Below are 27,897 nucleotides of genomic sequence, written 5' to 3'. Positions count from 1 at the left end.
CTACTATACTACATAATATCGTTTCACAGATAATGATACGTATCAGATAGTAGTATAATTACGTATCTTTTATATGCTATTTTTACATATATGAAATAAGCAAAAGCACATTTATGTATTATATACACAAATTAGTTACATATCAATGATACTTTCCAGATACTTTTTGTTTATTTAACGGGAAATATCAGTTATACATGTGTTTGCTGGGTATGATACATCATGTTATAACTCTGATAGATATATGTTACATCTCCTGTGTTTGCTGGGTTATATAATCGTCGATTATATCAATTGCAAAAAATTGAACTGCATTAGATTGTAATTTACTAGAAAGTTACATTATAATATCCAGTTATATATATATGTATTATACACATACATCTGTATGCGTCATATATTTCTTATATTTACATACATACATAATACGTATACATATATATACAAGATATTTTATTTGATACAGTAGATATTATCATAAAAATAAAAAATTTTCGGTAAAAATTTTTTATATAACAATTGTAAGATTTTGAAGGGGGACAATATCATGAAATTGCTCTTGAGTAACATTTTCCAATTATATTTAGATCTAGTTTGTTTTAGAACTATCTTATTTGCATTATGTAAATCGAACTCTCGCAACATTCAATAAAAAAAATTATAGGATAGGCTAAAAAATGAAATCTTTACGAGATATTTTATAATTGATATAATTTTATATAAACTATGAAATATCTCATAAAATATTCATTTTTCGTTAATTTTACCTCAATACTTATGCACAAAATAAAAAAAATTGGTGTAAAGGAAATATATAGTTGTAAAAAAACATGTAGCTGCTATAGTTTCAATTTACATACTTTTTCTTGAAAACAACTGTTTTTTACACTAATTTATTTATCTCATTATTTTGTGCATAAGTAGAGGTAAGATTATAAAAAAATGAATATTTTATGAAATATATTTCATAGTTTATGTAATTATAAAAATTTCTTGTAATGATTTCATTTCCTACCCATTTTATAACTTTTTATGTTGCGAAGATTCGATTTATATAATAAAAATAAGATAGGTTCATTTAAAAAATTAGGTTCTCTAAATATCTTTGAAAAATGCATTGAAGAACAATTTCACGAAATTATCCTCCTTCGAAATCTTATAATTTTTATAGAAAACATTTTTCCCACAAATGTTTTATTTTTCTGATAATCCACTGTATCAAATAAAATATCTTGTATATATATATATATATATATATATATATATATACGTATATTATGTATGTATGCATACATGTAAATATAAGAAATGTATGATGCATGTATTTATGAATATATAATACTTATATATTCTGAATATTTATAATGTAGCTTTCTATAAGTCACAATCTATCTAATACAGTTCATTATTTCCAATCGATATAATCAACAGATAAAAATTTATTACTTCAATATTATGTGTGTGCATGTACACACACACTTACAATACATTGTTTGTCTCGATTGCAACAGAATACTTTTACAATATTCTGAATATTTTAAATATAGAATGGACCCCTCCCCGTCCATTCCCGTGAGAACGCAACCAATATGTTTTTCGTCTCTCCGATTATAATTTGCAATCTAGATGATTGATGCAGCTTTTTCTGGCCAATTGTAGAGTATAGATTTTTGAAGTCTATATTCTTACCAGAATAGATTTTTTAAAATAATTTCTTATTATTTTGGAAAAGGTGAGAGTTTATTGCTTTCTAGAATTTTATAGAAATGTTCTCTCATGTATTTTACATTTTTGGAGTACTTTTCCTCGCAAGGATTGCCTCCTAAGGCTATAGTCGTGGCAAAAGCTGCAGCAAAAATTCCACAACATATTCCATCAGGTTGTGTTTGAACCTTTTCAAAAATGATGTCACTCGAGTTTACTGTAGGGTAACGAAGATGTATATAATTTTTTTCTTTAGCTACCAATTTATCGTATGTACAGCCAGGTAGACTATCGTACACGCGAAGTTTGGTGCCGTCAAAGGAAATACATCTCCAGTGATTACTACAATTCCCTCCAATTATTTGTAAGCTTTTATCACTACGACTAGCTTTAATCATGTGAAGGTATTCTATATATAGCACACTTTGCGTTTCGAAATGAGAAGTTTCTCTTATAATACGCAAAAATAGATCCAACGATTCATCGTTTAATTGACTTGTCACACGCAAGATATTGTCCTTTACCAAATAAAGAGGAGCAAATGTGTTTAACAATTTTTCATTTCTTTTTATATCATCTTCAGATATAGCTCGTTCGTTATTTGTGTAGCTTATGATAATGCAATCATCATCTTGCTCTTTATTCAGAGCAATATCAGCAATATCAGTTATTATTGCTTCCATCGAAACGTTCGGTTTGAATCGTTTGCTCTCTTCTATGTCATTTTCACTTTTTATTATATTTGGTCTCTTTATTTGATTTATTGTCATTTTTTTTTTTGTTGCTTCTTCTTTAGCTTCTATAATGTATCTTGGATTTCTGATTGGCATATGCCTATTGTGACGACTGTCCAAGATTTCTGGAAGCATGCATTCGTTATAGAAGCGTGTTAAGAAAGGCAGCATTTGATTTCTCCAAAAAATATTGTCTGCCTCAATGCGCAATATTTTCATGCTTTGTGGAGTCCAAACAGCAAAAATACAATATTCTCGCCGTGTTATGTTCAATTGACCTTGAACTTGATAAAAATATCGATGATTTCGATTTATTTTATGTGCATCCTTTTTATCAAAAATACCTTTCAAAGAAGGCAATGTCTTTACAGCTATTTCTGCTGTCAAATGTTCAGCTGACAGAGGACATTTTATTTCCACTAGACCATTTTCATCAATAATTCCGTCAGGAGAAGCACCCAAGTACGGATTTTCAGTATCGATAAATAATCCGCAAGGTTCTATTTCTTTATTTAATTTTATAGCCAATTCTTTCCTTGCTACTTCTTCGTTCTCGCGACCATATTTTAGGGCTGTGGTATCAATGAACGAAGGATATAACATGGCTTTTACTGTTGTTGCACAAGACGTTGTCGGTCTCATGCGACATACAGGTCCAAAATTGGATGCTGTTAACATTTCTCGTCTCAATGATAACCATAATTCCGAGTCCCTTTGGTCTCTCGTATCGAATTCAATTTTTTTCCAGTTTTTCGCATTTTCGGACAATTTTTCTAAATGATTTTGCCGAAGTTGCTCAAATACATCAGATGAAAGATCTGGTTTTTGAGACTGCGGACCATAATAACGATCTGTTCCTGTCTCTTGTTTGAATTTTTTTTGCCTTCCTTGCACTTGTCGAGATTCTCTGGTTTTTGCAACTTTTATTTGTCGTTGTTTTTCTAGTTTCTCAACAATGGGCGGAACAGTTTTATCCATGCTGTTATGCAATTCTGTAATGGCTTGTTGCGTATTAAATTGCACAGCTGCTGCCGCAACTCTGGCATTGTAAGAGCCTCGTTTACCAAAATGAATGCGCTTTCCACCAATTTCTTTGCAGATTATCGAATTAAACGATTCTGCAGGATTATTGGTTAAATTCAGCAATAAGCTGTCGGAATAACCGCTTAGATATGTGATAGCGCTTTCTATCTTTTGATATAAACCATGTATTTTCAAAAGTGGAACATAATTTTTGTTTGTTTTACTATCCTTCTCTTCGCATATATAACCGCGTGCTTCGCATCGCTTATGTTCGCCAAAAACATGGCTAGGAATGTTCAATATATCTTTCTGCAATTCCATAGCCTTACAATGTTGAGGTGTTTGTTGGTCTTTTCTTCGTAATTCGGCTGCCTTTTCTACCTCTTTTCTGATATGTTTTATGTTGTTTTTCACAACATTTCGTAACTCTGTAAAGCCACGCTGCCTCTGCGTTTTTGGCTGAGTTGTCTCTGCCACAGCTTTGAGCTTTTTACATAAATTGCGAAGTAAATGATTCGTGCATTCTATTTTTTTTACTGTAACCATTTGTTCACTATATGGTCTATTATCAATAATGGCCTGATAAACACTACTATCACCATCGGCAATAACTGTTTTAAAAATCAGCCCATGCATTTCGAGGCTACATTTGAAACCTTCCGCGATGGCATCGCTCTCCATCCTTGTGGAGCTTTCGTTGCGATCAAAATTTTTGTAGCATTTGTGAGCTTTTGGTTCAGTACCTTTTCGCTCTGCTATCTCACATATTGCGCAAAATTTATTGCGGACACCGACGAAGAGAATCTTTTTCGTACGATAACCAATTATAGCTCCGATACCGGAAGGAGAATTGTAGGCACTGCCATACGATCTCTTCATCCAACTACCATCTGCTACAACTGTTATATACGGAATACCGTTTATAACTTCGTTTCTCTCAAGAGCGAGTTGCTTTTCAACTTCGCCAGCTATTTTCATACTTTCCATGGCTGTTTTTTCAAAAGCATCGACTAATTTTTCTCTATTTTTTATGTATTTTGACTCGGATATGCAAGGAATATTCATGATTGCACATTGCTCATTCAACTGGGCATAGCCAATTCCTACTGTAACAGTTCCTGCTACAGCAGCCATACCAATATCTAATGTTTCTGGCTCTTCGGGTTCTGAGTAGATAGTGGCTTTACTATGGCACATTTGGCACTGGAAAGTCAAATGCGTCTTAAACTCTTTGGTATCAGTCTTTATGAGTTTCCAATCTCTAAATTGGCACTCTATTCCTTGCATATGATTATTAAATGTTCTTTGGATTTCATTCCACATATGTGAAATGTCGACAATGCGACGGCCTTCAGGCACGTCTTCTTGTATACAACAACTGTCTGAAAGGGCTTCGTTGTCAATAACAACAGAATTGTTATCATCGCAATTGTTAACAATGCGACGGCCTTCACGCAAGTTTTCTTGTACACAAGAACTGTCTGAAAGGGCTTCGTTGTCAATAACAACAGAATTGTTATCATCGCAATTGTTAACAATGCGACGGCCTTCACGCAAGTTTTCTTGTACACAAGAACTGTCTGAAAGGGCTTCGTTGTCAATAACAACAGAATTGTTATCATCGCAATTGTTAACAATGCGACGGCCTTCACGCAAGTTTTCTTGTACACAAGAACTGTCTGAAAGGGCTTCGTTGTCAATAACAACAGAATTGTTATCATCGCAATTGTCATCGACAATGCGACCGTTTCTCTGAAGCCTTCCAGCCAAAAAGAAGAAGACATTGCGACGGCCTTCAGGCAAGTTTTCTTGTATACAAGAACTGTCTGGAAGGGCTTCGTTGTCAATAACAACAGAATTGTTATCATCGCAATTGTCATTTTGGTTATACATACCTTTATTTGACTCCAAGCAATGCATTACCTGGGTACTGATTTTCGAATCCATGTTGGGTGATCCCATTGATTTACAAAAATCGATGGATTCGTCGTCAGTACCCTTGGTAATCTTTATAATGTTGGAGTTTTTAGCTTCTTGGGCCTTCAATTCCTGTAAAAATTGTCGCCTGCAAAGAAAAATAAATAGATTATTATATTATAAAATCTTATGCAAAGAAATCAAATGCCACATTTGTAACATGATTTCTAACAATTCTATATATTTAAAAATATTTTTTTACAAGTCTTTGTTACAAGTCTCTGAAAAATAAGTGCAATCCTTTGTTCATAAAATCTAAAATCGTAGAATTATAATAGAAATAATAATTATTATTAAAAATTTTTAGACAATATAAATGCCATATTTTTCACTAAACCAAAGCGCACATGCTAACCGCATTTGGTATAAAATATTTTGTGAAACAACCAGCACACGAATAGATCGCCTCTGGAATTATATTTTAAAACCAGCACACGAATAGATCGCCTCTGGAATTATTTTTTAAAACAACCAGCACACGAATAGATCGCCTCTGGAATTATATTTTAAAACCAGCACACGAATAGATCGCCTCTGGAATTATTTTTTAAAACAACCAGCACACGAATAGATCGCCTCTGGAATTATATTTTAAAACCAGCACACGAACAGATCGCCTCTGTAATTATTTTTTAAAACAACCAGCACACGAATAGATCGCCTCTGGAATTATATTTTAAAACCAGCACACGAATAGATCGCCTCTGGAATTATTGTTTAAAACAACCAGCACACGAATAGATCGCCTCTGGAATTATTTTGTGAAACAACCAGCACACGAATAGATCGCCTCTGGAATTATTTTTTAAAGCACCAGCACACGAATAGATCGCCTCTGGAATTATTTTGTGAAACAACCAGCACACGAATAGACCGCCTCTGGCACTAACTACTATAAAATTATAATAATTTTCATGAAAAAGTAAACAAAGGATTGCATTATCTTTCAGAGAAAAAAAAATATTTTAATATTATATATATTTAATATTTAATTTTTGTTATATTTAATATTTGATATTTTACTCGAAAATAAATTTTTCGCCAAAACATCTATTTGAAACTTATATTAAAATTGTATACACCTATATATATATATATAAATATATATATATATAAATATATATATATATATATATATGTATTGGATGATTGCAAAAGTTCGTGCCCGATTTGAAGTTATTACCACCATCTATGCAAATCGGGCACGAACTTTTGCAATCATCCAATATATACACAGGGTCATCGAAAAGTATCGGATCCCCCTAATATTTTCAGTTAGAATGCATTTTGGAGAAAATGTCCAATAGCAAAGTTGTATGGTTTCAAGCGGGGAGTAAGATGATGACCTTGACTTTGACCTTGACCATGTCCTTCAAGATCATTTCAAGATCAACTTAATTTTTTTTAATGGAACCCCCTACTTTTTATTGCATATTCTTATAGCTTATCTCGAGAGCTTTCCAAAAACCTATAATAAAATATTTTTTCATAGAGTACTTTTTGAGTTATAAAGGTTTGAAACAATTTTTTTACTCAAAATGTAAAATATCTTGTAAAATATGTAGTTTTCGGTAATCATAACCTGTTTTCTTTAAACCAATTGATTGCTCTCATTATTCCAAGCACAAAAGTTTAAGGTATGATTACCGAAAAATAAATAATTTACAAGATATTTTACATTTTATGTCAAAAAATTGTTAACTTCAAACCTTTATAACTCAAAAAGTACTCCATGAAAAAATATTGTATTATAGGTTTTTGGAAAGCTCTCGAGATAAGCTATAAGAATATGCAATAAAAAGTAGAGGGTTTCATTTTAAAAAAAAGTTGATCTTGAAATAACCTTGAAGGACATGGTCAAGGTCAAATTCAAGGTCATCATTTTACTCCCCGCTTGAAACCATACAACTTTGCTATTGGACATTTTCTCCAAAATGCATTCTAACTGAAAATATTAGGGAGGTCCGATACTTTTCGATGACCCCGTATATATATACACACACACACACACACACACATATAACATAACCGAATAAATTATTCGTGAAATTTGAAGACATGAAAAAATAGTTTATACCGACATATTCAGTACAAAGGGGGACATCATATAGTAATAAACGATTATTTGATGAGTTGAAACATTGAGAGCATTACAAAGTAAATTTTATTTTTTAAAATGGAATGCTATATTTTTTATTTTATAGGCTTTTTAAATACAAGTTCATTGATATTACATAAAGATATTCAAGGTCATAAATACATAGTAAAATAAAAGTCAAGTGTATGACTTGTATTTCAGTTCTAATAAAAATTCTAAGTATTGACCTTGAACTTGACGACATAGATGAATTTTATGTGTCATAATGTACTGCTTCTCTTAGTACTCTTCTAATTAAATATTTGTGTTGCAGTTATTCGAGCAATCATGTATTATTATTATGAATTGTAGATAGTTTTGAATACACATGTTTTTATATTGCCGTATAAAAAATAATGTAAGAGAATTTAATCTAATGACCAGTATGACTGGAACGTCCAATCTGATAAATTACATTTATTATGGGAATATATGAAAAGCAGTGTGTATTGTGAACCATCAACAACTCATAATAATTATACATATGATTGTTTGAATAACTGCAACACAAAAATATTTCATTAGAAGTACTAAGAGAAGCAGTACATCATTTGACACAAAAAATTCATCTGTGTCGTCAAGTCCAAGGTCAATACTTTGAATTTTTATTAGAACTGAAATACAAGTCATACATTTGACTTTTATTTTACTATGTATTTGTGACCTTGAATATCTTTATGTAATATCAATGAACTTGTATTTAAAAAGCCTATAAAATAAAAAATATAGCATTCCATTTAAAAAATAAAGTTGTCTTTGTAATGCCCTCAATGTCTCTACTCATCAAATAATCGTTTATTACTATATGATGTCCCCCTTTGTACTGAATATGTTGGTATAAACTATTTTTTCATGTCTTCAAATTTCACAAATAATTTATTCGGTTACTTTGTATAAATCACATACATACATATAAATATATATATATATATACATATATATATATATATATATACATACATATACACACAGTATTTAGTGTAATAGTGCGCATGATTTTTGAGACGTTTCTGAAAGTTTTAAGTTTATATTGTGGAAATTAATTTGTTTCACAGGCTATTTTGTAAAACAGAAAAATATGTAAAAAATTTTTTTCATAAAAAAATTAATGTCACCATAATTTTTAAAATGAAAGTACCATATTCAATCTAAATCAATTCGTTACAATATTCTGTAGAAAAAATGATAAGGATAAGATAGTGAAAAAGTGAACAGTTTACGAGATATTTTAGGTTTAGAGAAAATATGTAGCTGCTAGTTTACAATTTATATCTTTATTTATATCTACGGTTTTCTTTACACCAATTGATTTAAAATTGAAATAAAATCATCAGAAAATGATTTTATGAGATATTTCTTAGTTTATGTATATTATGTTAAACTGAAGTATAATATATCTCATAAGCTATTCGCTTTTTGACCATCTTACATTATAACTTTATGCAGAATATTGTAAAGAATCGATTTATATAAAAAAATATGGTTTCATTAAAAAAATTCAAGGTAACATTAATTTTTTTCATGAAAAAATTTTTTTGCTCATTTTTTATTACTTGTAATAGCTTGCGTAAAACTGATTAATTTTTACAATATAAATTTTTTCTAAACTTGCAAACATTTCAAAAATCGTACGGATCGTTACGCTGAACATCGTATATGTATAAATATATATATATATATATATATATATATATATAAAACATTATTATTAACAATACAAATAAACACTACTTATATATATCTATTTGTTATACACATACATGTACATAATGAATAAATGAACAGATACAGAAAGCTGAAGAAAAGAAGAAAAAAAGAGAAAGATAGTGAGTATGAGCTCTCTAGCCTCTTTATATTATAAATATATCATAAAGCAATATATATACGTATACATACATACATACATACATACATACATACATACATACATACATACATACATACATACATACATACGTACATACATACATACATACATACATACATATATACATATATATTGTTACGACCCTGTATATTCCCGTTTCCCGTGCCGCGATGTCATGTCATTCGTTGTGTTACAAAGATCATCTCCGCGACGACGTGTGAATCGTCTCGGAGATGATTTTCTCCTAACATCGTGGCATGAGAATACAGAGACATAATAATATATTGCTTGTCGGTTTATAAAAAGGCTCTCTCGCTCTCTTTTTATTTCTTTCTTTTCTCTTCTATTTCTTTTTCTCTTTGTCTATCTAATCGTTATATATATTTATGTGCATAATAAACAGATATGTAATATTTTGTGTTTTTGTGCTGTATGTAACAGTAATTCTGACAATGAATCAATTATTATATGACATTACTAACCTTTTAAACCATGCTCCCTTTCTACACAATCTGTGAGCAGATACAGGCAAGCGTCTATTTCTGTTTGCTCCCATTATACACTATATAATAAATCTCACTATATAAAAATATCACTGAAAATATCACAGTATTCGACACGTTATTACACGTTATAACGGTCGAGTCGCGCTGCTATGTAAGCACGTGTGGTACGTACCGCGCGACAAGTGAGCCATCCCGCGCAAATATATATGTATATATATCATTGCGCGCGCACGATTCCGCTTATTATCTAGACTCAACTGTCCGATTCGCGTAAAGATACACGGTACCTCGCTAAAGCGAGAGTCGGCTACGCTCTAACTGGGCGCGAGACACTATCGTGTCTCTTGATGTATATATATATATAAACATATTATTAACGTAATATTATGTGTGTAAGATACACAAGATATTCAGTGTAACGGACCACACAATTTTGAAACAATTCCGACAGTTATAAAAAAGTTTAAAAATTAATTTGCTTTACAAGCTATCAAATGCAATAAGAAAATTTAAAAAAAATTTTATAAAAATGTCTGTAACTTTTAAATTTTTAAATAAATAAACCATATTTTTTTCTATAAAAAAATTTCTTATAATATTCTGTATAAAAATATATAAAAGTAGGATAGTGATAAAGTGTATAGTTTTCAAGATATTTTAGTTTATAATCTTACGAAAACTATTAAATATCTCATAAAATACTCATTTTCTCAATCTTATTTCAATACTTTTATGTACAAAATAATGAGAAGAATTAAATTGATGTAAATAAAATAGTTATTTTTAAGAAAAAATATGTAATATGCAACTAATAGCTACATACTTTCTATTAAAATAACTACGTGTTTTTTTTTTTACATCAATTGATTCCTCTCATTATTTTGTGCATAAATATATAGAGGTAAGATCATAGGAAAATTAATATTTTACAAGATACTTCATAGAATATGTAAGATTGTGCAAAATTAAAATGTACAATATATCGTAAACTATTTTAGTCATTCTACCCTTATAACTTCTTATGAATATTATCAAAGAAATCATTTTTTATAAAAAAATATATGAGTTTTATTTAAAAGAATCAAGGTGACATTGATTTTTTTATAAAAAAATTATTTTTCAATTTTTTTATCGCATGTGATACCTTGCCTAAAACATATTAATTTTTATTGTAAAAACTTTTTTTTAACTGTCGGAAACGTTTCAAAAATCGTGCGAATCGTTATCCTAAACACTGTACATGAAGTTGCTTTAGATGAAGACATATGCATATAAACACTAGCATATAAAGGTAACAAGATAAGTTTGATATAAAGTTGTTCAAAATTATTATATTTTCCTTTTCTACATATCAATATAAATAAAAAGATGTGAACTTTATATGCAGATGAATAAGATGTATATTGTATATATATATATATATATATATTCATCTGCATATAAAGGAAAATTGAATAATTTTGAACAACTTTATATCAAACTTATCTTGTTACCTTTATATGCTAGTGTTTATATGCATATCTAAAGCAACTTCATGTACAGTGTTCAGGATAACGATTCGCACGATTTTTTAAACGTTTCCGACAGTTAAAAAAAAAACTGTCTGTTTTCAAGCGAGCTACAGAATTTCGAGACAATTTTTTTTTAATCAGGCAGCCGTGGCCTATAGAAATAAATAAATAAATGTCTATATATATTATAAATATATGCAAACTAACCAATTGATATTAATAAAATTACATATAACTTATATATGATTTTATTATTATTAATTGGTTAGTTTGCAATTTCCAATGCGAAAAGATTATGAATATATATATATATATACCAGGTGTATTAGACTTATTTTCGAGAAGTCAGCGTAGTCAAGCGTCAAGTGCGTGATAATACCACGCTGTGGACTAGGGTTCCATCCCGAGCTCTCGCATTCTTTTTTGCAAATTTTCATATAAAATAAAATAAATTTTACACATTTATGTTTGTTTTTTAATATGTACGCTTGATAATTTTTTAAATTTAGAACGATATAATTTTTAATATAAACTTGAGAAATAAGTAGGCTATCGAGCCAAACGCGGATATTTGTGCGTCAGATAGCGACAATAATTTTTTTCGCAATAAGTTTTGTGCACGGGGCACGAAAATTTTGCTGGGTCCGTTGTCAAGATTTTAGTTATGAATAAATCTCAATTCAAGATTCCTATATTCCCCTTTGATCCCCTTCGACAGCCTATTTATTTATTAAATTTATAATAACGAGCCTAAAAAATTCTTGATATAATTTTCATTCAATTTACTTTTTATTCAATCTTATATATTTTATACATTTATCCGATAAGGTCAGATCAATGTATAAGATATATAATAAGATTGAATAAAAAGTAAATTGATTGTAAATTATATCAAGAATTTTTTAGGCTCGTTATTATAAATTTAATAAATAAATAGACTGTCGAAGAGGATCAAAGGGGAATATAGGAATCTCGAATTGAGATTTATTCATAAATAAAATCTTGACAACGGACTCAGCAAAATTTTCATGCCCCGTGCATAAAACTTATAGCGAAAAGAATTATTTTCGCTATCTGACGCACAAATATCCGCGTTTGACTCGATAGCCTACTTATTTCTCAAGTTTATATTGAAAATTATATCGTTCTAAATTAAAAAAGTTATCAAGCGTACATATTAAAAAACACAAACATAAATGTGTAAAATTTATTTTATTTTATATGAAAATTTGCAAAAAAGAATGCGAGAGCTCGGGATGGAACCCTAGTCCACAGCATGGTATTATCACGCACTTGACGCTTGACTACGCTGACTTCTCGAAAATAAGTCTAATACACCTGGTATATATATATATATATATATATATATATATATATATATATATATTCATAATCTTTTCGCATTGGAAATTGCAAACTAACCAATTCATAATAATAAAATCATATATAAGTTATATGTGATTTTATTATTATAAATTGGTTAGTTTGTATATATATATATTTATATATATATATATATATATTTATTTATATATTTATATATATATATATTAATTTACATATATATATATTTATTTATTTATTTATATCTATAGGCCACGGCTGCCGGATAAAAAAAACATGTCTCGAAATTCTCGAGCTCGCTTGAAAACGTTTGAAATGGATTGAGTCGTAAATCTTATTTGTAAAAAAAAAAATGACCCAAGTGTGACAACCGCGCATCGAGAGCACGTGCCAGTCACGAGTTTCCCGCGCGTACGGTGTACGCCGCGATTTCCCCTATACCCCCACTACTACGACTTAGCGTGTGCGAACCGAAAGAAAAGCCGAAAGTGAAATGAGTTATCTCTTAGCCGTCGCCTGTCGCCCGTCGTCCGTCGCCCGGAAGCAGTGAAACGAGATGGGGAGACGTAAGTAAATATCTATTTCTTCTCTCTCTCTCTCTCTCTCTCTCTCTCTCTCTCTCTCTCTCTCTCTCTCTCTCTCTCTCTCTCTCTCTCTCTCTCTCTCTCTCTCTCTCTCTCTCTCTTTCTTTCTCATTTCCTAATAATAAAATAAAATATATATTATAATATATCTTTTCTTGCAGCACGAAGCGAAGGCAGCGTAGGGCGAAAGGCGGTGTCGACGACACGACCGAGCCCGCCGCCGAAGCCCAGGGCAAGTCCGTTGCCGAAGAGGACGACGGCGACGGCGATACCGACCCCGGCACCGACGGCGATGCCGCCTCCGGCATCGACGACGATGCCGACGCCGACCTTGGCGGCACCGATGACGATGACGATGCCGATGTCGATGCCGCCTCCGGCATCGACGACGATGCCGACGCCGACCTTGGCGGCACCGATGACGATGACGATGCCGACGCCGACCCCGGCGGCACCGATGACGATGACGATGCCGACGCCGACCCCGGCGGCACCGATGACGATGACGATGCCGATGTCGATGCCGACCGCGGCATCGATGACGATGCCGACCGCGGCACCGATGACGATGCCGTCGCCGACCCCGGCGGCACCGATGACGATGACGATGCCGATGTCGATGCCGACCGCGGCACCGATGACGATGCCGCCGCCGACCCCGGCGGCACCGATGACGATGCCGACGCCGACCCCGGCATCGATGCCGATGTCGATGCCGACCGCGGCACCGATGACGATGCCGTCGCCGACCCCGGCGGCACCGATGATGATGCCGCCGCCGATCCCGGCACCGATGTCGACCGCACGGGGACAAAACGTAAAAAAGGTTAGTTTCATAATATTTTCTAAAATATATCTTTGCCTATAAAAAAAATGAAGTAGTTGAAACTGTATTTACATTTATTAGTCTTTTTCTACATATACAATTTTGCAGAATTACACTTTTTTTTCAGCGATGCAACATGTTAGATACTATTATTGTAAAAATCTACACATTTTCTTTTGAAAAAAGTGACAATTTGATTGGAAAAAAAATTTACAAAAATTAATTTCATTTTTATAGAAACTATAATTTTTTAGAAAAAAATTCTGATTTTTACATTGATTGTATCTGACAGCTTGCATCGCTGAGAAAAATTTATAACTTTACAGAATTTATACATAGAAAAAGATTAATAAATATGCACAGTTTCAACAACTTTATTTTTTTCTTATAGGCAAAGATATATGAAACTACGAAGGTCCCATGCACTTTTTCCCCCTGTTTCGTGTGTGTGTGTATGTGTGTGTGTGTGTGAAGAGAGAGAGAGAGAGAGAGAGAGAGAGAGAGAGAGAGAGAGAGAGAGAGAGAGAGAGAGAGATAAAAAGAAAGAGAGAGAGTATATGAGTATGCAAAAATATCTAAAACTAATTTCTTTTTTCAGCACATCAATGAGGCCGTACGGCGGGCGGTAAACCGTGAGAGGAAGCGAAACAGACGACCCGGACCACCTGCAGGATACATTCCCACATCGGGCGCCGCAGGATACGCTCCCGCACCAGGATACGCTCCCGCACCAGGATACATGCCCGGGCCTGTAGGATACGTACCTGCACCGGGATATATGCCCGGTGCAGGATACGTGCCGGCACCAGGATACATGCCCGGACCCGCAGGATACGCTCCTGCACCGGGATATATGCCCGGTGCAGGATACGTGCCGGCACCGGGATATGTGCCCGGCGCTCCCACACCAGGATACATGCCCGGGCCTGTAGCATACGTACCTGCACCGGGATATATGCCCGGTGCAGGATACGCGCCCGCGCCCGCGCCCGCGCCATACATGTATAAATAGGTACATTGAAAAAAAAGATTATTTAATTCAACTAATATTTAGTAGAATACGTTCAAATAAATCATTTATTTGAAACAAATAAATATTTATTTGCTTTGAAAAAGATTTTCTTATATCAAATAAATATTTGTCATATCAAATCAATATTATTTACTTTCAAATAAATAATATTATAATAATATTATAATAATATTATAATAATATTATAATATTATTCGGTATTCTTATTTTTGCTCCAAAAATTATATATAATTGCAGAAAAGAAATATTGTAATTTTCGATTACAAATACGTATATTGACAGGAAGACGAGAGTGATGATGATGCTGTGAGAGCTCAACCTCAAAGTGGTACATCGCAAAATGCATCTAACATACAGCAACCTATATTTGCCATGCCTGCACCAGGATCGGCGGCACCAACGTCAACAGTGAACGAAAGCACGAATCTAAACAGCGGCGGTGAACGTGTGATTTATACCACTGGTATTACGAGTTCTTGAATGTATAGAAAGTACATGCTATAAGTGGTTCTACCTTCTATACATTACCATTAATCATTCGATCCAAGAATGTTTGCTTTTTTCTTTTTGTTCTTTTTTTTTTAATTATGATATATTTTATACGCTTTCATATCAACGACGATTTTAGCATATCGAAAAAAGACTTTATGCTGAAATAATTTTCTGATTATGCAATTGTTTTACACATTTTAAGATTATTATTTTAAAAAATCTTTATTAAATAGATTTATTATGTAAAATTATGTGCAAAAACTAGAAATCTGATGATAATCATAGATTTCTTTCTGTTTTTTCTCGTACTACGATAATGTAAAATTTAGCCGCATTTTTTTTTTTTATTCTCTAAGCTGAACTTGTCTTGTAATTTCTTTTGCATTTAGAATAAAATTGTTCACGAATTTGCTCTTTTAATAAATTATTAAAACTGCATTAGAAAAGTAATATATTCTTCCTAAATATTTTTCCTAAATATTCTTCTATAAATGAAGCAATTCTGAATATCGATAAATGTTCACATGAATGATATTTTCATTATAATAAAAATACGCACTATATATGTACATGTTTTATTTTACGTTTCGTTAATTTGTTTGTTATTATTTTCAGTCTACTCTCTTTATGTTTCGCTCTTTTTACTCTTTAGTGAAATATCCAAACGTCTGTTTTTATTTGTAATATACATGTATTTTTGACGTTTTGTATCTTTTTTTAAATAAAGTAAAGTAGAAACGAGGCAAAAGTATGTGCAATAAGTTGAAAATATAAATTGGAAATTTTATAAGAATGCATATATAAAAGAATTGGAAACTAAAAAATAATATCGCAATATTATTATCTCTCTCTGGATAAAACAAAACTGACGATAAATCCGCAAATACGCGTGTTATTTGACATACGAGGGCAAATTCATTACTAAAAAAACTTGAGACTTATTGTATATTTTAGATACGCATTAGCTTTATCACTCTTGTTTGTTAGATACGCATATATATTCAAAACTTTTTTCGTAAACGTAATATAAATATATATTTCTCTTCATCTTAGCACTTTTTTTATCAATTATATTATCTTCTTTATTTGCTCTTTAGATTAAAAATAGATCGAGAGGCAAAAATTATTTTCCAATAATCTCATGTTTTTTTTCTAGTTGTTCTTTTTATTAGAAAATTTCAATACGTCGAGTTTTATAGAGAAAATTCCATACGCTTTTATATAAAATATTCAATGTTTTTTTACTTTAATACGAATCATCAGCTAATGCGGATAATATACGAATAATAATAAATTGCGCCTTGTATATACACTTTTATTTACAGAAAATACCACATGTTGAAAATATATCTAAATGATAATAATATATCCCGATTATCTAATGTTTGATAATTTAATTTTATTGTGCAAAGAAGCATAATAATAAAATACACGAGTAGCGCTCTAATAATTTTTGTTATATGACAAATATACATATATTGTCAATGTGCAAGAATATTTTCAGGACTTGTAACAATATAAACGCGATAATCGCATATGTAATTTATATTTATCTGTGTGCTACGCACACCCAGTATTAGAGATAGGATAAGATCCTTTTTTAAATTTGTAAAACATGTGAAGCAAATAAAGAAATTAATTTAAAAAGTATATTTTCTCAATTGATTTTATTATATATTGCTACAATTATGTAAAAATTATGTAACGCGTCACAATCAAATAAAGAAAAAAATAGAAAAAAAATAAGCGACATACGCATAAGTTTACATACGTATAATATATAAGTGTACTTGAATTTTGTTTGTTTTGCTTATAAAAATATATGAATAAAATGTTTCAATTTTTAAAATTAATTATGCTGTTTATTTATACGTATAATTCAATAATTTTTACATTTGCAGTTTGAGAAAAAAGGAGAAAGAAAGAACCGCGAGTGAATGTGTAAGCGAATATATGTATGTGAGGAGAATGAAACTGAATGCGCGATTAGAAAGAGATGAAATGAGATTACGATCGAGAAAACGTACATGAGAAATTGCAATAATTTAGTGTATATATGTCTATTTCATGTATGTGTATTATTCTACACGTACATAAAATAGCCAAGGATGTACTGCTGTATCTGTCTTTGTCAGCTCCATCTATCACGACATCGCGCAACTAATCTACTGCTCTGTTTTATTCCGCAGCCTCGATTTACACACACACATATGCGTGAAAATATTTTTAAATATAACTTTTTTATTAGACTTGCAATCTCACTTTTTATTGTTTACTAATATTTCTTCATGTTAACCCTATCGCGTATACTATATTTTATGCACAGATAAACTGCAGAACTATTTTTATTAAATAAGTATTGTTACGAGCTGACATGAAGAAGCCGATAACAAAACTGTAATTTTTGATTTTTATATGATTTATATATGGAATTATAGCTAACGCGGTCCGTTTTTATAAGTACTTTAATCGTGGAAAAGGATTTATTGATCTGTATAGTCAATAAAAAGATATCCCAAAATAATCTCTATATTCGCATTCGGTCGGTAAAAACATCCGACTAGGATCCCCTTAAGAGTTATAATGATAACGAAAAATATTGTAAATTGAAACAAATTTTTTCATTTATCGAAAAAGCGCCATTTTTTTATTTTAATAAAGTTGTAAACAAAAGAAATAGAAAAATGATTCTAAATTGTAAGTTCAATAGGAAAGTCGGCAAAAATTTTCATAAATTTTAAGATTTTTTCGTAGCTTTTGTTTCTCCTTTTTTTTACATAGTAAACTGAAAAGTCGACAACATAAAGATGTGACTAATGTTACAATGAACCAATTTCACTGACAAGGGGAGGTCGCGGTTGACTCTTCACCGATTTTGATCTCCTTTGGTATGGTGAATCTACATTGAAAAAAAGTTGCTCCGTGTTCGAGCTTTTCGTCCAATGCGCCTTGTAAAAAAAATTTTTTTTTTCCCGAAGTTTAGAGAAATTGTCAGGTTCGTTACGAGGCCTAAAGAAAGACACACTTTTGATCGGTGCCGCTAGTGCAGCGGCAGAACACAAGAATAGTAATCCCGGGATCCCAGGTTCAGAACTTTGGGCTGTCATAATTTTTTTTTTTTTTTTTTAATAACGTATTATTTATTATGATAAATAAATATTCGGCATATTTTTATCGTTAGTTATGCATATATCTCTTTATATATTTAAAATTAATAAAATGATCGTAATATAAATAAAATATTTTTATAGAGAAATATTTTTAGAAATATTTTTACTTTTTAAAGATTTATACATTTTTTCAAATTTTCTTTAATCTAATAATGTTAGAATACACACTTTTCATAGCTTTACAAAATTTAATTTATTACTCATTATTATTTTCTGCTTCAATATGTAACAAATATGTCATAAATATATAAGTAAGATATTTTCTAACCGACCTTCTAGAACCCTTATTAGTAGAGAGGATCAGACGACCCTCTCCTCTCCCTCCAACGTTCCTTACACTTTCACAACCAGCGGTTGCATCCTGCGGTTCACAGCAGGTAGAAAATCCGAATTTTGTAAAGCTATGAAAAGTGTGTATATTCTAACATTATTAGATTAAAGAAAATTTGAAAAAATGTATAAATCTTTAAAAAGTAAAAATATTTCTAAAAATATTTCTCTATAAAAATATTTTATTTATATTACGATCATTTTATTAATTTTAAATATATAAAGAGATATATGCATAACTAACAATAAAAATATGCCAAATATTTATTTATCATAATAAATAATGTTATTAAAAAAAAAAAAAAAAAAAAAAAATTGACAGACCAAAGTTCTGAACCTGGGATCCCGGGATTACTATTCTTGTGCTCTGCCGCTGCACTAGCGGCACCGATCGAAAGTGTGTCTTTCTTTAGGCCTCGTAACGAACCTGACAATTTCTCTAAACTTCGGGAAAAAAAAAATTTTTTTTACAAGGCGCATTGGACGAAAAGCTCGAACACGGAGCAACTTTTTTTCGATGTAGATTCACCATACCAAAGGAGATCAAAATCGGTGAAGAGTCAACCGCGACCTCCCCTTGTGAGATTTTTTTTGTAGAAAACATTCATTTGCTTGGGTTTCGAGATAAAAATTCTTACAGTGACGTTTATTCAGTTTCGTGAAATGTTAATTACAATATAATGATTTATTTATTTGTATGTTAGAAAATGTTCTCTATAGTGCAATTTGAAGAAGGACTTGATGTCGTACCGACCATATGGCTTAATAAGGACAAGATGATTTCGAAATGGCCTCCGTTCTCTTTGAGAGAATCGTATAAAATTGTTGAAGCAAAACAAAAATTATCAATCCCGACAGAACAATGGTATGAATATGGCGTTCTTGAGATCATCAAAACAGCGGGTGAGCCAGAAAATTTATTATTATTTATTAATATCAATTGTTGCTATATTAAAGTGTTTATTCAAGAAATGTTAAGAATTCTATACAGACTTATAATTTTTCTACACCAAGTATCTATTAGTGACTCTAGTTCGGATTTTGATTCATTTTTTTATAAGAAAATCGTTGCTTAAAAAACAGAAATATTTCGAAACTTGTTATTACTGTTAATCGTAAAAATACATAATGTATAAAATAATTGTTTTCATAACAATTATTTTAGAATTTGATTTATAACATAATTGAATTTTTGCTTTTAATTAGATATTTGTTTCTTTTTAAAAATTTGATGTTAAATTTTACATTTGTTTAAAATTTTTTAAGCATACATATATCAGTTAATTCATTTTATTCGCAATATTTTTAGTATTCACTGAATGAATTTGGCATTCACACAAATATATTTTTCGAAATTTTGAAGACACTTTAAACTTTTTAAAGCTTCGAATCTTCGAAGTTATCAAAAATATTAGCCATAGGCTATATTGCAATTAATATTTCTAATATTTTAACAATTTTAACATTCTATTCTTATATTATTTCTGTTTTTTTTTCTTAATATAGACATAATAAAATAATTTTAATGTCATTTGGAAGCATGTTAAAAATGTATCTTTATAAAATATGTTACAGAAAATATGTTCAACAAATATTTTGGAATTAAATATATAATGAATTTATATATATATGAGTCATTCCACGTCAACCGGGCCACCTCTCTGCCCAGAACAGATTGCAAGTAAAAAATTTTTTTAGGGGTGCAAAATTTACTTAAAAATATACTCTTTCGAATGTCGTGTGATAAAAATTGTGATACATAATGGCGAAACCAATATGGCGAATTTAAGGTGTCCGTACGGACGCACAACAGTGAGATATATTGCACAGAAATATACTTAATGTCTTTATAAAAATATAATTTAATGTCTTCTAAATAATTTCTAATAAAAATTGGACGGATTAAAGGTTGGTTATTGACTTAGCATGTGTGATAAGCGTTAATAATACTTTTATTTAACTTTTTTTCTATAAAATTTCAATATTTTTGATTTCTTTATGCTAATCATGTAAAAAAAGAACACCATCTGCTGCAGAAGAATATTTTTTTATTAGAAATTTTCCTTCTGATAAAGGAATGAAAGCATGACTTTGCTGAATTTTTGGTACTGGCTTAGCCGCAGAGAACCTGCTATGAAGGGATTTCTTTACTTTTGCATGTTCTTTTGCTGTATAAAAAAATCTTAATATTTGAAAACTGATCTTTTGTTCATTGATACAAAGCATCAGGTATAAGTATAGGCTTTGTTGATAAAGCTTGTAGACTAGCACGTACAGCTTTTCTCTTAAAGGCTGCCCCAATGCCATCACATGCTCCCTTTCCATGCGCAGTTGCATGGCAGTACCATTGGCACTTTGAAGTTCTTTTCATGAAAAATCAGACTTTGGAATATTTCTTTACCTTTACGATAATAGTATATTACTGGATGTACTGTACATTGATTATTATTGTAATTGAATGCTTGAGCAGCGTTTTGGACAACAAAGGCATAATTTTCAGCGAAATCCATATGAACAATAACTTCTCCCTCACAAATTTTTTCTTTAATTTCCTGCGTATACTTAGACTGCTGTTTTGAAATAAATTCATGAGGTTTTAGTTGTTGTAGACGGACGCATAGCTCATCAATGAAGTCATCAACAGAAAGCTTCTCTGTTCGTAAGGTGGCTCTATCAGTCGTCTGCCAAACACTAAAAACTACATCATGAATAGCAGCTTCATCCAAAAGAGCGTGTAAAATGTCTGAAAACGTTTCTTCAGTAGGACAATTTGCACATTCATTTAAATAACAAGCTGGTGATGGATTTTTGCAGATGAGAGCTTCAAGATAATCTTTGTAGTTATTAAAGGGGCATTCTAAATTTTTCGACAATTTCGATATATTTATTGCATCTAGCATTAATGTATTATTTTGATATAGTGAAAACACATACACAATGTACACACATGTACCACTTGCACCAGCAAGTATACATTCTTTGGGACACAAAGCAGCAAACTTACTGAAACCAACTGAAAAATCATCATTTTCTTCTGAATAATTTACATACAGATCTTTTAAATTAAATAGCACTAGTCTCTTTTGTATTTTAACTTTCTCACCATCAACAGTTACAGTAACAGTATCATTTCGACCTGCCATAATCCGGCTATTATCGTCAGATTTATAAAAGTCTTTAATCCTTTGGACTGTATGAAGAGGTAAATTTTTTCCAGCCTTAGATGTAGGTGAGGCTGAAACACCCCGTTCTTCACGCACTTTTCTTGCCTTTTGAGCCATGCGTCTTGAAGTTTTAAACTCTGTAGCCACCTTCCGAATGCTCCATGACAAAGGAGCTATTGTCAGAATTCTTATAAGGTCTGGATCATTCAGAGATAAGCTATAAAATTTCTCTTTGATTCCAGATAAAAATTCTTCTAATTCTTCCTCTCGAGATTTCGTCAAAATGTTTGTAGATTCTGCTAATGTATTAAAAACATGATTATTTTGCATATTTTCACTTGAAGCTGTTTTATAACGAGCATAAGCTTGCTTTCGACATTGCGAACATATTCTTGCATATGCCGGTAATTGATATTTATTTTTTAAAGCTTCAGGAATATAGGTCTTAAATCTCTTCCGACGTGTCCTTTTTCGCCAACTTTTTTAAAAGGATTAATGCATTTTTTCGTACTTAACAATTCTTTTATGTTCGTCATTTTGACATTAAAGCTTCTCAATTTGTAAGAGATGCAAAAGAATAAGAGTTTATTGAAAGTGACTGATAAGGACTGACTAAAGAAGTAATTCTAAAAAGAACTGAATGAAAATAGCACTTATAAGGACCGATTGAAAAAGTAGCTCTAAAAAAACTGTTTCAAAAAGTAGCTCTGATAAGAATGATTATACGAAGTACATAAAGTAAGGTCCGTTTTAAAGTTAGCGCTGGTTGTTGTTGGGAAGCGGGTTGCTAGGAAACGGGTTGCTAGGATCCCGCTTTCTAACAACAACCAGCGCTAACTTCAAAACGGACCTTACTTTAAAAATTGCGCCTCGTATTTAAATTAGCGAACACACGCGTAACTATTCGTATAATGTAAACACCATCGAAAAACATTGTACAGTATCGTATATAAACATTCACAGAATTTAAACAAAGTCTTTAAATTTCGTAAAAAAAACGCTGCGAACTGTCCGAATCAATTCTTCTGCAACAGAAGGTGTTCTTTTCTTTCATGATTAGCATGAAGAAATAAAAAATATTGAAATTTTATAGAAAAAAAGTTAAATAAAAGTATTATTAACGCTTATCACACATGCTAAGTCAATAACCAACCTTTAATCCGTCCAATTTTTATTAGAAATTACTTAGAAGACATTAAATTATATTTTTATAAAGACATTAAGTATATTTCTGTGCAATATATCTCACTGTTATAAATGTGCGTCCGTACGGACACCTTAAATTTGCCATATTGGTTTCGCCATTATGTATCACAATTTTTATCACACAGCATTCGAAAGAGTATATTTTTAAGTAAATTTTGCACCCCTGAAAAAATGTTTTACTTGCAATTTGTTCTGGGCAGAGAGGTGGCCCGGTTGACGGAGAATGACTCATATACTATATATGTATATATATATATATATCAGTTAATTCTTTTTATTTACAAATTTTTAGTACTCTCTGAATGAATTCACACTCAAACAATTTGTCACACTTGTCATTCATACAAATATATTTTTTGAAATTTTAAAAACATCTTGAACTTTTTAAATATTTAAAGCTTCGAATCTTCGAAAATAAAATAATATTCAAAAATAATAGGTTATTTTTACTTTAGGCTATATTGCAATTCATATATTCTAATATTTCTAATATTTTAACAAATTCAACATTTTATTTTTATATTATTTTTATATACATTTGTAAGACTCGTGATCCGAGTCTTAAACTTTAGGAAGAACTTTGGAGGTTAGGCGGAAATCTCACTCAAACACGTGTTGATGTAGTTGAATAACTGTAATTAAATCCATTCTCAGACAAATTCGGAATACAATAAAGATAATCAATAAAGCCATGTACACACCTGAATCAACACAAATGTCGATTACACGCTTTAACAATAATTATACTTTAACCCTTGTTCTCGCGGGAAGTATTTCCTCTCTCTGCTCACCCCTCTCCCAGGCTCTCCCTCTCAGCTCTCCCGACCGTGTTTGGTGGGAACGTTCAAACTTACATCCCCCCTTTTTCAGTCAAAGGCCAGGGACCACATGGTCATACGGCACCAACTTACTCGCATGAAACAGATTAGACTCTTTTTTCTTGAGTCCACTATTAATTACATATATTACATTTGATAATTTTTCTTTTATTTTATACGGACCCGTTCTAACCATATCTAATTTGTTCCTGCTCAGTTTGCTGCCATTTTGTACATAAACCAGATCCCCTACTTCATATTCAATATTCTTCACGTTTTTATCATAATAATTTTTATTTTGCTCATGAATCTTTTTTGAATTTTCATATGCTATCCGTCTGTTTTCTTCTAGATTCTTTTCATTATTTGCCTCCAGTTCTTCTGGTAAAATTGAATTATTCGTTCCTGTTAATAAATAATTAGGAGTAAATCTTGTTGAACTGTGTACCGTGTTGTTATATTCTTCAATACATTCCTCTGCTATGACTGGCCATGAGCGTTTCTTATCATTATATATCTTACACCTTATCCTGTTAACCAATGTTTGGTTGGTTCTCTCGTTCATCCCATTAGAAAAAGCACAGTCAACTGCAGTGAATATTAATCGTATATCTTTGGTGTTTATATATTGTTTAAAATCTGTCGAATTAATACCAGAGTATTGGTCAGTTAACAAAGTCTTTATTTCTCCATTGTCTTCCACTTTTTTCACTAGTTTCACAAAGTCCTTTGAAACCTGTGTCTTTGAAGTCGCTATGAATGCAAACCTTGTGAAATGATCGATGATCAGATGTAAATATTTCTTCGTGCTTTTATTACCTCCAAATCCGCCTATCGTATCCAATGACACCACTTCCAAAGGTTCTTTAGCCGGGCCCAATTGTGATAGGGGAGCTTTAAATCTTCCAATTCGTTTTATTTTTAATACAGGTCTCACAGGAACGGCAAACCATCTTAATGTGTTTATACATATTTTTAAAATAGAATTTATGTCCTATCATTAATGTTAATTGTTTTGTTCCTATATGACCCTGTTTTTCATGGACCTTTGATATTAATGTAGCCCCAAATTCTTCGGTTAACCAAATTTTTTTTCTTTTTTTCAGCGTTTTGTAAATCACTTCATTTTTAGTTTCATAGTTACTATCTAATTTTAATAATCTCTGATTTTCAATTATTTCTTCCAATTTTAAAAAATTTGCTATTTTTATTATTGAGTCTGATTTTCTTGTATCTCTTGGTTCCAGTACCGGATTTCGTGACAAACAATCTGCTTCTACATTGTCCTTACCCGGATTATAAACTATTTTAAATTCAAACTGGGAAATGTAATTCAAAATTTGTAGTAGCTCTTGATCGTTGCATTTTTTTATATTAAAGTTTTCTAGCGGTTTATGATCTGTAAATATTATAAATTTTTGACCAATCAAATAATACTGCCAGTACAGAATTGCTTCTTTTATAGCCACGCATTCAATATAAATTGCCTTTTTTTGTTTTTGCGATTTCGTCAATTTGCGAGAAAAGTAAAATACTGGTTTCAATGATTTATCCTCTTGAGGCTGTTTCAATATCGCTCCCACTCCCTCTAAGCATGCATCTGTGTAAATGTATATAGGTGCTGCCGGGTCAAATATTGCCAAAATTGGGATCGAGCATAAATATTCTTTCACTCTTTTAAAGTTAGCTTGACATCTTCCAGACCAATTGAATTCTACGTTCTTTCTTAACAAATTGTAAAAAGGTTCTAATAGTATTGAATGTCTTGGAATATATTCTATATAAAAATTTATCTTACCTAGAAATTGCCTTATCTGTTTCTTTGACTTGGGATCAGGAAAATTTTCAATTGATATTAGATTGTCATTCACCGGCTTTATACAATTATTACCTATCACATGACCCAAATATGTTGTCTCCTTTTGTGCAAATGTACATTTTGGTAAGTTTAATTTAAAATTTTGTTCTTGTAATGCTTTCAACGTTAATTCAATGTGTTTCACGTGATCCCTATAATTCTCAGAATATATTAAAATATCATCAATATAGTTTACCACAAATGCATCTAATCCATTTTTTCTTATCACACTAGATAATATTCTTTGAAATATTGCCGGTGAAGATTTCAATCCGAACGGCAGACACGACCATTGCCAGTGACCGTGATGCGTCACAAATGCTGTCTTGTATCTGTCCTTGTTACGTAATGGAATGGTCCAAAACGCCGAGTTCACGTCTAATTTTGAAAAATATTTGCAATTTCTTGCGCGTAGTGTTAAATCGTCAATCCTAGGAAACGGTTGACTTTCTGGCACCACTATCTTGTTCAGTTCCCTATAATCAACACACAGGCGTGACTTTCTTCCTTCTTCCTTCTTATAAACTAATGTGACAGGAGCGGCGTACGGGCTACATGACTCTTCTATCAAACCCGCTTTCAGCAGTTCCCTAATTTGATTTTCTATCTCCATTTTATCTTGAATTGAGCATCTGTATGGTTTTTTTGCTACATATTTATTTTCAATCAGTTTTATTGTTGCTTCATAATCTTTTACTATACCGATGTCAAATTTTCTTTCCGCAAAAATTTTCTTATATTTATCTAATATATCTTGAATTTTCTTTTCTGAATGATTACTAGGATCACTCGGCGAATTCCTATTAACTTTAAATGTTTCTTCCATCTTCTTATTATTTTGTGATATCTTTAAATTTTCGTCTTGGCACAGTTTAAATTCCGTTATACAATCCAATCCTAATAACAGATCCTCAGCAAATGATTTGCTTTTGACTATAAAAAATGAAAAGTTCTTTTCTATGTCCCATATTTTCACAGGAAAAGTAATAATGCCCTCAGGCTTTGAAGCTCCTGCAATTGTTTTTATATTCCCATCCCCACTTATTATCTTCTTGTTTGCTTTAAGTCTTTTCCAGAATTCATAATTCATCAGAGAAATATTAGCTCCAGAATCATAAACGCCAATTGCCGGTTTATTATTAACTAATATTCTCAGTTTAATAAGTGGGGAGACTGTACGACTGCTTCTTCAGTTTGAGAAACAGCTTCTTGAACTTCGGTGTTATTTGCCACCTTAATTCTCTCATTCTTATTTGCCTTCAATATTTGATCCTTTAAACGGCAAAACTTCTCTGGATGAAATCTATTTGGGTAGCCTAACTTTTCACAATGTTGGCACGGTTGATATTTTGTTTGCATTTTCCTTTTTTCATCATCATAGCTTTGTTTTGATTTTTGATTGGTGTTTAACCTGTTGTTTATATGGCCCATCAATCTCAATTTAGACATTAAAGCTTCCATATTTATCACATTTTTTTCATCTAACTTATCCTGAATGAATTTAGGTAAGCCCACAATTATAAAATTTATCTGTGAGTTTATGGTAAGTTCTGGATCTGCCTCCAACAGTAAACTTCTCTTTTTCATTGCAAATTCCAAAAGTGATCCATTTA

General features: G+C 31.4%; 2 protein-coding genes across 2 annotated transcripts; one reads left to right on the top strand and one right to left on the bottom strand.

Moving 5' to 3' along the window:
• Positions 1-1,718: 1,718 nt before the first annotated feature.
• LOC145946671 (uncharacterized) lies at positions 1,719-4,814 on the bottom strand. Its single transcript, XM_083056433.1, has one exon. The coding sequence runs from the start codon at positions 4,782-4,784 to the stop codon at positions 1,719-1,721; it is 3,066 nt and encodes a 1,021-aa protein (XP_082912559.1). The 5' UTR covers positions 4,785-4,814.
• Positions 4,815-13,320: 8,506 nt separating this feature from the next.
• LOC145946670 (uncharacterized) lies at positions 13,321-15,726 on the top strand. The gene is made up of 4 exons (XM_083056431.1): positions 13,321-13,369; positions 13,549-14,213; positions 14,812-15,150; positions 15,529-15,726. Exons 1-4 carry the CDS (start codon positions 13,360-13,362, stop codon positions 15,724-15,726), a joined length of 1,212 nt encoding a protein of 403 aa, XP_082912557.1. The 5' UTR covers positions 13,321-13,359.
• The last annotated feature ends 12,171 nt before the right edge of the window (positions 15,727-27,897 follow it).

This window comes from Prenolepis imparis, unplaced genomic scaffold, assembly GCF_030444845.1.
Source record: "Prenolepis imparis isolate NDT839.2.m4 unplaced genomic scaffold, iyPreImpa1.0 SCAF_18, whole genome shotgun sequence".
Classification (NCBI taxonomy): Eukaryota; Metazoa; Arthropoda; class Insecta; order Hymenoptera; family Formicidae; genus Prenolepis; species Prenolepis imparis.
The sequence above is the reverse complement of the archived record's forward strand: the minus strand, read 5'-3'. Positions and strand labels throughout refer to the sequence as shown.